Source organism: Pectinophora gossypiella, chromosome 12 (assembly GCF_024362695.1).
Source record: "Pectinophora gossypiella chromosome 12, ilPecGoss1.1, whole genome shotgun sequence".
Lineage (NCBI taxonomy): Eukaryota > Metazoa > Arthropoda > Insecta > Lepidoptera > Gelechiidae > Pectinophora > Pectinophora gossypiella.
In genome coordinates, this window is record NC_065415.1 from 8114856 (window position 1) to 8130182 (window position 15327).

Consider the following 15327-nt stretch of genomic DNA (forward strand, 5'->3'; position numbering starts at 1 on the left):
CCAGTGCTTATCTGTATGGTTGGTATGGGTGTGGTGTTTCGTCATTAGCCACTATATATAAGTATTGCATCACATCCCGCTCATTAACACATTCATTTAGTTAATATTAATTAACGTAACATATTAAAGTGGCTCTTTTAACCAGTATATGTATCCATACAAGTATTAATTAAATAAACGTATTCCTTGACTTTATAATAATTAAATGAGTATAACGGATCTATTGGAGATATTAATTAAATATGGTTGACTAAAAGAAAAGTATTTTGATCACGCTATTTCAATGTCATCTCGTCAAAGTATGTCAAGAGCGTATAAACTAAAATACCGCGCACTGTTTGAGTTACGCCTCTAACTACCAACTATAATAAATCGCAATAATTTTGATTACGTAACTTTATACCAACTCGTTCGTTCTGCACGAAATCCTTCCAACCGATAAAGTGGTCAAACACAAATATTACTTACCTTCGAGATTAACAAGATTACTGCACCTGATTACGATGTATAAAACAGTTTAAAGCGCCTTTTTACGCTGGGTATTGTTACATTTACAGTAGAAGGTGGAAGATTTGTCGATAGGAAATAATTTGCAAAGTAAAGCAAGCATCGGTACCTACTGGCATGCACACGACATGCACTGCATAAGAAATCTTGTCATCATATTATGTTATTGTCGCGTCTATGCTTCAGTCGTACCTACTAAGAAGATGTATCTACTTACCTTCTGTAGAAACATATTGTCCTTGTAGGTTCCATGTATTATTAACGAGTTGTATTTAAACAATATAATAATTTAAAGTGCTCTTTCGTTTCCAGTTCGACCTGATGTTATCGGAGGATGGCAGCGGCCGCGGCGCGGCGCTAGTCGCTGCGGTGGCGTGCCGTCAGAGCCAGGGCGCGTAGACGCAGCCGCCACCGCAGCTGTCTTCTGTCAGCGTCTCTCCGCCGGCTGCCCAGGTGGCCCTTCGACCGGCGCGCTACCCTCGTCGGTCGCTCACTCGCTTTAACTTCACGGCTCTCGACAATACAATTCACCCGAGACCGTACGTCGGAAATGGAATTTCTTAAGTTCTCAGCCAAACACGGCAAGCATAAAATTTACACGCTTATGAAGTTCCTGCTCCGACTCGAGGTGGTTTAGTGCTGTCATAAGATAAAAATAGTACCAACTAATTTAGTCTTATGATATCCGCTGTGTGCTTGGGTCGAACGATTTTGCGTTTGCTCTCTGTTGGAAGTCTCGTTAGAACTCGGCCATGCGCCATGTTCGTTTTCCGAAATGTTTCCTGAAGCAGCATCTGAGGATAGGCAATATTGGCACTAGGATTGATGTCCGAAATCACAATGAAATATAACATTTAGGGTTGAAATGTACTTATTTACGGTCTTAGTCTAGTCACAAATCAGATTTTAAAAGATGGCTACTTAAACTTTTGTTATTCTGACATTCTTCGTTGGTTATATTAGTATTGCAACAAGACTGATTTAAAATTAGAAACATCAATACGCCCCGGAAGCGCTGCAGCGTGCAGTGTAATTGATCTTAGTGTCGTGTCGCGGCCGGCCGTGCTCTGCCATGTCGGCAAGCGCCTATCTTAGCCAGCACACAGTTACACGGTCCGAACTATAGTTTTCAGTGACTAATATTATGTTATGATTTAGCAATATGTAAGTAGTTTAGCATTGTACATTAACGGAGAGAACGCTCTATAAGTAACAATAAGTACCTATATGTAATAATAATAATTTTATATAGCTATTGTTGAAAATTATGAAGAAATTATTATCCCTTAGAAAATTAATTACTAACGTAATTATACGTACGTCTTTAGATGCAACGCATATTTATATAGGTACGTGTTATGTACAGCGAAATATCAGTGATTTTTTATTGTACAGAAGCAGTAATATTTGGCTCGTGAATTTTACCGTTGTAGACGATTGTTAGTAATAGATAGGTTCCAATACTTGAGCGACACACGTGGCAATCTCAATATAATTCTCTATAAGGATGGTACGTCTAGTACAGAATATCATTTATGATCATTCCATTTACCGACCAGTCCCTGGTACATATTATATCGCAGCTTCTCTAGCGATTCAAAACATTTGGTACGAGTGCAAATGAATCTATTCAAACTCAACAAACACGTCCTTACATTATTTTGACGGTTAAGCTAAAGTACTTTGGAAGATATTAAAGATTCTTTAGTAAGATTTTGATATTTTTCTGTGATAGATCTAGGACTATTTGATAAATATTAGTTGGTAATTTCATTTATTATTAAACATCATCAAAGCACAATCTGAAATAGAAAAGAATATCTAATGTTAATTAATGTATGTTTCAACTCTCATATTATTATATTTTCATTCTGTTGTTAATGTAAATCTCGTTAACTAGCAATAAGTCGGTATCCACGTTGACACTTCATCTGAACATGCTGCACTGTGCTGTGCTGTGCACTACGCGAGTGTAGACACCGAGAATATGCAATGCACAAAGTAACATCAAATATTCAATAAGTGATCACGGCCATACAAACATCACATCGTACCATAGTTCCTAGAGTTATAATTAGGTGCATTTTGATTAAGTATGTGAATGTCGAATGTTGTTGCATATAGTGTAACAAGCATTATGTTTATTTGTATGTAATTACTATTAATTAAGTTTAAAGTGTTAATTTTCGTGTACAAATATTTATTATATTTCGTTAAATTAAAGGAGAATGGGCGAATCTGGTCCAAGAACCTCCACTGATGAGACTTATATGTAATGAAAGCTTATGCTTTCCCTATGAATCTGGCAAAGTCCTATCAGATTCTGTCCCGGGGTTCTTTTTTTACGGCCATGTTTGTCCTGGCTAAAAATGTGATAAAATACAGTGGGAGCTAAAATCGACTCAAGATGTGTTGCTGGATAACTAAGTCTACATAAATAATTATGTATCATATTGTATATCATTTTAAAGAGGATCTTTTCCAGAATCCGAAACATAAAAAAAAACAAAAAAAAATCTTTTTGTAAGCGAATTATAGTCAATTTATATCTGCAGCGCCATTGTTTCTCGGTAGCTAAGTTCAAGTTTCATGCCTTTTACCCCTTCCAAAAGTATCTTACCGATTTTTTTTATATTGCTTCCGGAATTTGATCTGAGTGATAATAACAAGAAAAATAAATAAACACCTCTCCGATAGAGACCGGCTAAGCTATTGCCTATTGCAAGAAATCGTCATCATTAGCAAGTCATTACGGTATTGCATATTATAAGCTTATCAGGAACTTGGAACTTGGTCCAAGAACCTCCACTGGTGAGACTTGCATGTAATGATAGCTTATACTTGTCCTATGATTCTGGCAAAGTTCTATCAAACACTGTCCTAGGGTTTTTTTACGGCCATGTTTGTCCTGAGTGTACAGTAGTGGACTGCAAAATCACCTCAGGATTTGTTGTCGATAAACTATTTAACTAAGGCTATATACATAATTATATATCATAATGTATATCAATTTTAAAGGGGAAGGTTATCAGAATCTGAAACACAAATAAAAAAATGCATTAAGTAAGTATGTAAACGACTTTTAGCCAACTCACGTCCGTGGCACCATTTTTCTCAGCAGCTACGTACGAGTTTCGCGCCTTCCAACCTTTCCAAAGAAGCCCAATCATTTTTTCCTTCTTCTGATATTGCATTCTTAACCTGACAAGACTAAGTGACAACAACAAGAAATAAAATAGATACCATTCCGATAGAGGCCGCGTAAGCTATGGACCTATTGCAAGATAACGTACTCAAAGGCTAGTCATTATAATCCAACAGACGTAACATGATTAGAATGCGGGAGGACGCAAATGTAGTATGTTTTCTTTCACCACAATCTTGTTTTATTAATCCAGGCTTATATCTTGTCTTATAAACAATGCCGAATGGTACAACAAACGTATCGTAAACGTAAGGTTGCCTGGTAGTAATTGCTACCTTGGCAATAAAGCCGCCTTTTGCACCAGTTATTGCCTGAACTTGTTTAATGTGTTTCTTTTGTATACAATAGAGTCATTGTATTGCATCTTGATTAGAATGACTTATTTCTTGTTTCTCTCGTACTAAGCTGTATAGTTGTATAGTTGTATTGCTGTTAGTGTTAAAGAGACACATATTTCGTCTCTTTCGCATAAGGCGATGTACTACATTTCCGTCCCGCCGCATTCTAATCATGTTACGTCTGTTGGATTATAATGACTAGCCTTTGAGTACGTTATCTTGCAATAGGTCCATAGCTTACGCGGCCTCTATCGGAATGGTATCTATTTTTTTTTTTTCTTTGTTGTCACTTGTCAGGTTAAGAATGCAATATCAGAAGAAGGAAAAAATGATTGGGCTTCTTTGGAAAGGTTGGAAGGCGCGAAACTCGTACGTAGCTGCTGAGAAAAATGGTGCTACGGACGTGAGTTGGCTAAAAGTCGTTTACATACTTACTTAATGCATTTTTTTATTTGTGTTTCAGATTCTGATAACCTTCCCCTTTAAAATTGATATACATTATGATATATAATTATGTATATAGCCTTAGTTAAATAGTTTATCGACAACAAATCCTGAGGTGATTTTGCAGTCCACTACTGTACACTCAGGACAAACATGGCCGTAAAAAAACCCTAGGACAGTGTTTGATAGAACTTTGCCAGAATCATAGGACAAGTATAAGCTATCATTACATGCAAGTCTCACCAGTGGAGGTTCTTGGACCAAGTTCCAAGTTCCTGATAAGCTTATAATATGCAATACCGTAATGACTTGCTAATGATGACGATTTCTTGCAATAGGCAATAGCTTAGCCGGTCTCTATCGGAGAGGTGTTTATTTATTTTTCTTGTTATTATCACTCAGATCAAATTCCGGAAGCAATATAAAAAAAATCGGTAAGATACTTTTGGAAGGGGTAAAAGGCATGAAACTTGAACTTAGCTACCGAGAAACAATGGCGCTGCAGATATAAATTGACTATAATTCGCTTACAAAAAGATTTTTTTTTGTTTTTTTTTTATGTTTCGGATTCTGGAAAAGATCCTCTTTAAAATGATATACAATATGATACATAATTATTTATGTAGACTTAGTTATCCAGCAACACATCTTGAGTCGATTTTAGCTCCCACTGTATTTTATCACATTTTTAGCCAGGACAAACATGGCCGTAAAAAAAGAACCCCGGGACAGAATCTGATAGGACTTTGCCAGAATCATAGGGAAAGCATAAGCTTTCATTACATATAAGTCTCATCAGTGGAGGTTCTTGGACCAAGTTTCATACAAAAGTGCCCATTGTCATTTAATCGTGAAATGATTTACGTACTTTAAATAGTGTAATCAGACAATCTTTCTTAATACTAACGTGAAAGTACAAATCGAAAACATACTTAAAATTCTCTCAAACCCGTGTAATTCAATAGTTATTTATTGATTTGCTCAAATAAAATCACGATCATATTTAATTTTACGTGTCGAACATTTGAGATACAACTCTGTGTGTAATAAAAATTGAAATCTTTGTTAGATGGGCATGTTGCTATGTACATTCCATAGGTGTCTTGAACATCTGTTGTTAATTTATTATTGTCAAAAGTCTTTATTAGCAAAAATGTACATATCACATCCACACTGAAACAGCCGGATTATATAATAGAGGTATTGTGTGTCTATATGTAAATATAATAACTCTGGAGCCTGGAGCTCGATTGTTTTAGATTATTTATGTAATGTGATTCTATAATTTAATATAGTACTTTATTAAATAATTTGGGTTTTTATAAAAAAAACATATTTTCATAAAACTACCAACATTATTATATGAAACTAAATCATGTTGAGCCAATAAGGAAAAATCGACAATCAAAACTGTAGCTAGCTCAGTCTGTGTAAGAGCTGTTAGCAATGTTATTACTAAAATAAATTTACAGAAAATCTATTTATATTTTTATTTCACATCTACTTTATCCCCTTAAAACATGTTTCAAAAAGAATTTAATAATAGATGATGTAGTGCCATTTTGCATGTTTTATTGTCACGCATACACTATTTAGTGCAATTTCAAAAAGAGTGGATATTACAAAATTAGTTTCTTAAAATGATCTAACTGAACATAGTATAATTCATTCTTAAAAGATGTGTAATGTTAAAAAAAAAAAACAAACTCATTAAGTTTCTTTGCCGATTCTTCTTAATGAGTCTAAATTGAATCGGCTTTTTTACTTACATAATTTATGTCAGTTATATATTATTGTTTTGAATTTTATTATTTTATTAATAAATGACGTTATGTAAGTATTTTCGTTATTTCCTTTCAATAAGAAACCCTTAATAATCTCTAATGAGAAACGCTTTATAAATAAATTATTAATCTACATATTATTTAAAACATTTTTTACTAATCTAACCTACTTATATTTTAACTTAATTTCTTCGTCGCTTGTCATATAATAAAGGATAATATCACACTATGCTCCTTCCGACACATGATCGAACATCACGAAACTCTATATACTTACCTAAAAATCGCCACATTATAAAAAAAAATAATCTAAGAATCTTCAAACCGCGCAGTGTGAAGGGCGCCTTATAACAGAAAAAATGTATGGACACACCTGGCCATTACGATGGCTCGAATGGGCAGTACCAGACCGACGCTACTCTCGTGTTCGTAGCAGTCGTAGTAAGTCGTAGTATGGACGCGCTAGTCGTGTTCATGCGCACGGTAGACTAGGTTACGTCGGCACGAGAGGTGTGTTCGTAGCAGCTAAAGTGTTAACTGCAAGGTTACTGTATTATATACAACAGTATGTGGCCAAGCACTACTTTCTGTGTTATGAAAATATTAACTTAATTTTCAAATGAGGATAATGAATGATATTTCCAAAACATAAATTTGTTTGCCTCATAAAAAGATCCTTTCTTAGTTTTGTTCTAACTTACAAAATATAACATTTTTCACACTTACAATGGACAAGTGCATGGATGAATTTTAACACGTCAGGTCAAAGGCCTTGTGCTCTGTGATACTTAAAAACTACTTACAACTACAATATAATAGTAACATGAATCATCAAATAATAATAGTATAAAAATAAGAGAGTCAAATTACCATGCTCACTAACACTCTCCAAAAAAGCATAGTTTTAAATTCATTTTCGATTTTTTAACAATATTGGGATGTCCAATGTGTATCCTATAAGAATAACTTTATCAGCCTAGAAACACTATGAGAATCATAAAATACATCACATATAGAGTCAATAAATACACATGCATAATAGTAACTATAATTGTGTATCAATCTAAACTCGACAAGCACACTCTGATGGGGTCCTGGCTGGTTTTTTGGGAGCCGAAAGTCTCTTTGATGTGCCTGTGCCATACTGAATACCTGATCCTATCCTCTCCGGGTCTAACTCGCCAGTTTCTATTTTAGCAAGAATGGTTTTAGAGCATTTTAAAAATGCTTCTTCAACATTCTCTCCTGTCTTGGCACTAGTCTCCAAAAACATTAACTCTGAAATTGGCAAAGAGCAAAGTAGTATTATTCATCATAGATAAGAAAATAATAGTGTTTGTGAACAATTATTGACAAACTTACCGTTTTCCTGTGCAAACTGACTAGCTTCAGTGAATGTCACCTCTCTGGACTCTTCCATATCTTTTTTGTTACCGACTAGCAAAATGACAATGTTTGGGCTAGCTAGTGTACGGGCATCTCGCAGCCAGTTGGAGAGAGCATTGAATGAGTCACGGGAAGTGATATCGTAGACCAGCAGGGCGCCAGCAGCCCCGCGGTAGTAGGATCGAGTCACCGAGCGGAACCTTTCTTGGCCTGCCGTGTCCCAGATTTGCAACTTAGTAGATTTCCCACCAATGTTCACAATTTTTGAACCAAACTCAACCCCTATGGTGTGACATCTGTCTTCTTTAACTGAAAATAAGGTTTATTATAACGTTACAGTATCTGTTAGCCTGATATTTTGCATAGACTTGAGCACACATGCAACAAAATAGGCGTAGTAAGAGCTCTACTTACATTTATTACCGATAAAATTATTCAGAAGACTGGATTTCCCTGTGCCCGCACTTCCTATTACCAGAAATTTGAACAGGTATTCTGTAACAGGAAACAATTACAAGGAATTAAATAAAAGTGTATCTCATGCCATATGTACACCAACTTCCTACAATGAACAAATATCGAGCACTTACCGTACGATTCGGACATTTTATTATTTTTAAATAAATTTGTTTTAATGTAGACTCTTATTAATTCTATGAAATCAGCAAATACTCGTTAATTTTAGCGAAACTAACAATTTTTTCGCAAAACGAAATAGGCACACCATTTTTTTTTTTTTTTTTTGTTTTGGTTTTCCCCGAAGGGTAAGGCAAAGGGAACTATGCCCATACAGCCATGTCTGACGTATTTTTTTTCTTGATGATTAATGAAATGATGAAAGGTGATGATGATGAAACCTAAGCCCCCACCCTCGGAGTAGACTCCTACTCCGAACCCCAAACGAATTAACTCAAAAGTCCGCATAAACTTTTGAGTTATGAAGCGGCTTCCCAGCACGAAGCGAAAATAGGCAGATACACTTTGTTTATTGAATACTCCAATATAATAACACTCGCGAATGTCTTCCGACTAACTTAATGCGATCATTAACCACAAAACACCACTTCGTATTAATTATTTAGATTACTCAATGAAGAAAGCAACTGTCCCGTTCCCGTTTCCCGCCGAAAAGCCATAGGCACACCAAAACAACACAAATGAAATGTCAAAATTGACATTTTTCTTTTTATTCCTGGCCTGGTTGTAACGAGCTTTCTTTATACATTTAAAAATAAATTCCATTATATATTCCCAAATTCTTGGACAGCATTATCCAGAGATCACCTAAACACCGAATAATGGAAGGAATATGATGTCTGATTGTACATAAGAGTCACTAGCTCACACTCCTCACTTCGTTTCTGCGGGGCCCCATACCCAGACGCCAGACAAGGCTCGGTAAGCTAAGGTTGTTGCTTCTCTCCAACTAAAAAACACTTGATTTTTGTTTGACATTGACAGCCAGACGCCGATCAATGAGGTTGATATTGTGTCATTGGCCCATTGCGTGGGTTTTTAGAAATAAACAATAGGAAAAAATGATGCAATTGCGTAATGTAAGTTTGAAATTAAATATTAGTTGGTAGATACAAATAAGAAAACGTAATCTTCAATTAACCAACGTTTTATTTTTGATATAGACCGTCATACCACTTACCCAAAAACTTTACTCACCTGGACTGAGTCAAAAACGTACATTTTGGGAATATGTGAATATGATGTTTAACAAACCGGACCCTGACCGAATCAAGTTGGTGGGTCCGGACCGAGCTTGTGCCGAATGGGTGCTGCGCAACGGCGGGCGAGTCATGTGGGAGACTGGAAAAAGGCTTGCTGACTACAACTCGTTGCCGGCCGACGACCAGCCAGTACCCAAACTAGTCGAAATCGATGGAACTGATTCTTCAATTTCACACTACGGATTTCCTCACTTAAGTAATATTATAATGTGACAAGTAAATATTACAACTTTCATGTTTTTAAAAACATTAATTGCTCTATTTTTTTTTAGCTGGCTGTACAAAATTAGAAAGAATCATCCTTCATAATGACCTCTACATCGATAACAGAGCAATGAAGGGTCTGTCACATGGGAAAACAACTCTGACCCATGTGCAGCTTTCAAAATGTGCTGATGTAACTGATGAAGGAGTCAAAGAAATAAAAATATTGGACAAATTGAAAACTTTAGTGTTATATGATTTAGCAAGTGTTAAAAATTTGGAAGAATGTAAACAATATCTTAAATCACAGCTTCCTAACTGTAACATACAAGGTAAATAGGAGAATCATTTAATTTATTTTTATTTTTAAGTGTATTTTTGTTTGTTTTAAAATGTGAATAACTGTATACAATATATGAAACATCAACATACCAACAATATATTATATTACTTCTATACATCTTGTTTCATTAAAGTTGTCTTGAGGTAGTTTAGTTATTAATCAGTCATTAAAGTATTATTTTGTTTTTCAGATGCTGTAGAAAATGAAAAAGCTCAATAATTATGTCCATTTTAACATAATACTATACAGCTACATAAGGTTCACACATCTACACTTTCAAGTTTCAACTTAAAAAAAGTATCCTAGTTTCACACCTTTGCCTACGGCTTCATTGACACTTTTGTATCCATCTCTTTCAAGTAATTCAGCTAACTCTGTCTTAATCTTAGTCACAACTGGGGGGCCAAAGTATATAAGTGCAGTGTATATCTGTACTGCACTTGCACCAGCCAATATCTTCTCATATGCATCTTGTCCAGAGAAAATACCACCAACACCAATTATTGGTATTTTACCTACGACACAACAACAATAATTCAATCACAATTCAAACACTGTAAAATGAAATAGATGTAAAAAATATAATCTTTACCTTTTGTTAATTTGTACATTGTTTTTATCATTTCTGTGGATTTGTTTGCCAGTGGCTTTCCACTTAGTCCACCATCCTCATGAGAAAACTCCTGATTCACTAAAGATGACCTGTCAATAGTGGTGTTAGATATGATGAGACCATCTACATTACTTGGTTTCTTTGTAATAACAGACACAACATCTTTCATTTCTTCAACTGTTAGGTCTGGTGCTAATTTGAGGAATAAAGGTTGTTTTCGCCCATTAAATGTGTATATGGCCTCTCTGGCACTATTCACTGCTGTAAGCAGATCTTGAAGTTCCTCTTTCTTCTGAAGTGAACGAAGACCAGGAGTGTTTGGACTGAAATGTAACATTTTATAAGTAATTTCTTAATTAATGATTGATAGAATTACAGTAACAGAAAGTACTAAGTACCTGCTTATATTTATAACAAAATAGTCTGCAACATCAGAGAACTTCTTAATACCTAAAACATAATCCTCCTTAGCATGTTCAGTTGTTTTGTTTTTCCCTAGATTGATACCTAATAGTCCTTTATCTAGTAAAGCTTTGTCTATATTATGTATTCTTTTGTACACCTTATCATGGCCTACACTGTTGAAACCATATCTGTTAATGACTGCCTTATCCTCAGGAAGTCGAAACACCCTTGGTTTGGGATTGCCTGGCTGGGGCTCTGGTGTGACAGATCCAACTTCCACCATTGAAAATCCCAAGTTCCTCAATCCAATGACAGCATCTCCATGTTTATCAAATCCAGCTGCTATGCCTATTGGATTATTCAAACTGTAATTGAATAGTTTTGTTCTCTAAAAATATAGAAAAATAAATGGTTAAACTTCTTTCACAAAACATGTTACCCACAATTGTTGGAACTGAACTTACCAAAACAGATGGATCATCATAGTTCTCAGGTGGGAACACACCATATTTAATAGCTGTTACTCCAATTTTGTGAGCCCATTCAGGACTAATCTTCTGGCTCACAGGTTGAAGAACATTTTCATAATAACCTTTGAAGTCTTTCTTCATGTAAATAAATTGATAAACTATGGTACCCCCTAGTGTTACGTAGCATAACGACTTTATTTTTTTCTGTAACAATATTATACAATACATTTATCTAATAAGATATTAGCGACAAACATTGAAAAATATAGGTACATGTGTGATACTTACTATTGCTTTTTGTTTATTGCTCATGATCAGGCTTTAAGATGATCAGATCCTTTGTATTGAAATAAATGTTAAAATGTCCACTTCAATGAACTAAAACTTGTATTGTAAATGAAATATCCAAAGACAATTTTCTACATAAAATATAATTAATAGAAATAACTTCGACAATAATAATCGTGCGTGCTTATCACGAGTCCGGTTAATGTACATCCACGTAATGTACGACCTGATATTCCGTGTACATAACAATCTACGCGGAATACGTTTGTGTACAATCTATGGTCGGGAAATACTGACTGCGAATTATCAGTCAAGAAATGTACAGCCAAGTAATTATAAGCCAAGATGGCGGCCACCTATTCAATCAGCCAATCAGGGCTCAGTATCATAGACACAAACAAGGACCAAGTATTTGAATGGACAGATAATATTTTATAATAACGATGAAACTATCACAGCTCTCTGTCTTCCCTATGGCAACATTATGTGTGAAAAACAGAAACAAACATAACAAACATCACTGTCTAGAACGTCAGTGTTTCCAGTTTAGAGACGTTGTGGTAGCCTCGTGTTAGTTTTTTTGGTGTTTTGGGACGTTATTTTAACTTTTTATATAAAAAAAAACTGTGAATTAGTTTTTCATTATGAACCATGGCTGGCGTAGCCATTGGTTGTGAGAGTGGAATGGGTGTTATAATGGAGAACGATCAAATAATGTCTCACCATGGTAAAGTTATCGACCACATAATACATGTTTGTGTGCAAGAAATACATTACATGGTCTGTTTTTTGTAAAGTTTATTGAGCCCTAAACACGATGCAGACGCATATTTTCAGCAAAGCCGTAACATTTGTACAAATAATTGTTTTCATACATTACGTTAATCAGCTTTCACAGATCATGTACTCAAAGTATTATGAGTAGAGTTGTCCTTTGATGTCGATAACATATTATGTTTTAATGTAACATCTACATGTTGTGTTATTCTATACATGTTTAATTTATTTTTTGACCTGTTTTTGATTTGGATAAAGATTACATAAAGATATTGTATTTTCCAGATTTCCTAAATATCCTAATTTACGAAACCAGAAATTAAGAAACAATTGGATTCAGACCATGATTCTCTCTTCTGAAGGACGCCTTCTCCTTATTTAAGCCTGTGCTAATAACATTTCGATGTATCTTGCTTTCTATCGAGCAGGATACCAAACAAAAATATTACATAGAGATGCAGTACCAACAATATTCACTCACATATCTCACATAAGGTGAGTTTAAGTTTAGTTAATAAGTTAATAGATGAATTTCGTTTTTGTATTCTACATAAGCATGGAAAAAATAATTCAATACAATACACATAAGTATTCTTAATTGCACAAAATAATTAGCATGAATAACTATTTTTGTAAGTACCTGTGATTTATTCTTCCTTCTATGTGCAATTTGTGCACATGCAATGCGTGTGTATTTGTGTGCTCCTCGTTAATATGTGCCATTCTTGCAGGTAAAGCTAAGACGACCAGGGCCGACACTATCTATACACTTCTAATCAAAGTGAACAAGAGAAAATATTTGTTTTTATCACCAAAAATCGGAATTGTTAAGTGGTTCGTGGTCATTGTATTCTTATTATATTGAATAAAAATCTTATAAAGAAGTATCTGCTTTTATTCTTTAATCGCATTGAGATAATACCCGAAATATACTAGAAGGTCGTCTGCTTCTTGTATCGAGAGCCGATACGATTCCCGGCCAAGTCAATGAAAAACAAAACGTGTATATAATTGTTATAAAATATTTTTGAATCAAGCATGATTTAGAGCGAAAACAAAACAAAGCGTTCTTCCCGGGGTAGGTATGTGATTTATAGCAACCAAAGTGTGGCCGCAATGTCGTATTAAAATGATACTATAGTATATTTGGACTAGATGGACCGTCCTGACCTCCTCGGCCATAACACCTTGCGAAATGACATAGATTCAAAAATGATAAATTGACCTTTAACAAGTTTGTCCATGATAATTAAGTTGAATAAATGGTTCTGAATCTGTCACCGCACCGTACAGTTCTTCATAGGTATCTTTCTATCTGGGAACGAATAGGTATCGTTTTGACTAATTTACTTGTGGTTCTACCCACCCAGATACGGATACTAGGGCGTTATTTCTGTATTTAATCACTCAATTTGTAAAGTACCTGTACATTTTTAGATCTTTGACTAACATGAAATATTTAGCCGATAATAATGTCGATAAAGACATGGAACGGCACTAGCGGTCTTGACACAAAAATATATACAATACGTACTTTTCTGTAACAAACCGGCTACGCGAGTACAAAAAACGTTACGACGATAGTATGTTTATCTCTTTTTAATTTATGACGGCTCACATGAGTGCGAAAGACAAAACTTATGTTTTTATTTCGTCTTAAATACGCTCCGTCTACGCTAAACTTGGTCTTTGACCACAAATAATAGATGAGATGAGATCGACCAATAGGAGGAAGTGTACATGGAATATTTGGATGGGCATTATCACCTTGTGTCGCTTTTGTGCAAGGAGTTAATTCGCAGCCACGGATTGTATGCGATGATATTCGGTGTACATATGGTCACGGAATATTTCGATATACAATACTCAGTTGGGCTTTATCATGGCCGTGGATTATCGTTTCTCCTTAACACAGACCAAGTAGAGATGCTAAGTCAAATTGTCAATCAATCAATCCTAGTTTTGACTTGTCAAACAACAATTGATTGAATTCGGATACCTACATCATAAATAATTGAAATAAAAAGTTTCTAGCGTGAATATATTTTAATTAATCATTTTTGTGCAAAAAACGAAAACGGATGGGATGGAGTCAAGATGGAGTAGTAAAGTGTTGTTTAGTTAGTCAATGTAGTTTGGTTAGATAGTCCGAGATTTACCTCAATGGAAAATAACGGAAAGTAGAATACTCTGTCTTCTATGAGTGACTCTTGGTTTTGACCAAAGGTACGTTTCTATAACAAACCCGCTACGCGAGTACAAAAGACGTTACGACGATAGTATATTTATCTCTTTTTAACTTATGACGGCTCACATGAGTGCGAAAGACAAAACCTATGTTTTTCTTTCGTCTTAAATATGCTCCGTCTATTCTATACAAGGTCTTTGGTTTTGACACGTTTTACTTCTTGGTTGACATTGACAATTGTTTGATTGAAGTCAATTGCCTGATTGATGAAGTTGGTAGGGTTGTCAATTTGTGAGGAATTCCTTAAAGAGTGGGGAATCTCAATTTGATTAGTAATTTATTGGGGAATAGAATGAAATTTTATTATGCAGGGATTTTGACATTTTGATCACTATGTTTCTGCAGTAATCATGAATCAAATTTTCATAAATTTTAATGACGAGTGACATCAACCGTTCAACCGAGGATGTTTGTTGTGCATGGTGAATGTACGGTGGTGTACGATGTAATATAATAATGTGAGAATCACTATCTTTCATATCTAATTCACAAAAGACTTTTTAGGAAAATTTTCTGAAATAGTATTGTATCGGGGTATTTTTTAGGAAATGGGAAATTTTAAAATATTTGTCTGAC

At 34.9% G+C, this 15327-nt stretch overlaps 4 protein-coding genes across 7 annotated transcripts in view; 2 read left to right on the plus strand and 2 right to left on the minus strand.

The window, feature by feature from the left end:
- Positions 1-5974, plus strand: part of LOC126371137 (hexokinase type 2) — a 27553-nt gene extending 21579 nt beyond the window's left edge. For all 4 annotated transcript variants that reach the window (XM_050016356.1, XM_050016358.1, XM_050016355.1 and 1 more), the window contains exon 9: positions 820-5974. In XM_050016356.1, coding sequence (XP_049872313.1) covers positions 820-906 — 87 coding nt within the window. In that variant the 3' untranslated portion in view covers positions 907-5974. The remainder of the gene's footprint in view (positions 1-819) is intronic.
- Positions 5971-8414, minus strand: LOC126371144 (ras-related protein Rab-4B). The gene is made up of 4 exons (XM_050016366.1): positions 8255-8414; positions 8079-8159; positions 7641-7973; positions 5971-7556 (listed from the first exon to the last, which is right to left on the minus strand). Exons 1-4 carry the CDS (start codon positions 8268-8270, stop codon positions 7342-7344), a joined length of 645 nt encoding a protein of 214 aa, XP_049872323.1. The 5' UTR covers positions 8271-8414; the 3' UTR covers positions 5971-7341.
- A 693-nt stretch (positions 8415-9107) lies between these two features.
- Positions 9108-10558, plus strand: LOC126371145 (ATP synthase subunit s, mitochondrial). The gene is made up of 4 exons (XM_050016367.1): positions 9108-9220; positions 9305-9599; positions 9676-9939; positions 10141-10558. Exons 1-4 carry the CDS (start codon positions 9203-9205, stop codon positions 10167-10169), a joined length of 606 nt encoding a protein of 201 aa, XP_049872324.1. The 5' UTR covers positions 9108-9202; the 3' UTR covers positions 10170-10558.
- Positions 9945-11942, minus strand: LOC126371138 (dihydroorotate dehydrogenase (quinone), mitochondrial). Its single transcript, XM_050016359.1, has 5 exons — positions 11727-11942; positions 11433-11642; positions 10962-11356; positions 10543-10886; positions 9945-10465 (listed from the first exon to the last, which is right to left on the minus strand). Exons 1-5 carry the CDS (start codon positions 11748-11750, stop codon positions 10239-10241), a joined length of 1200 nt encoding a protein of 399 aa, XP_049872316.1. The 5' UTR covers positions 11751-11942; the 3' UTR covers positions 9945-10238.
- Between the last annotated feature and the right edge of the window lie 3385 nt (positions 11943-15327).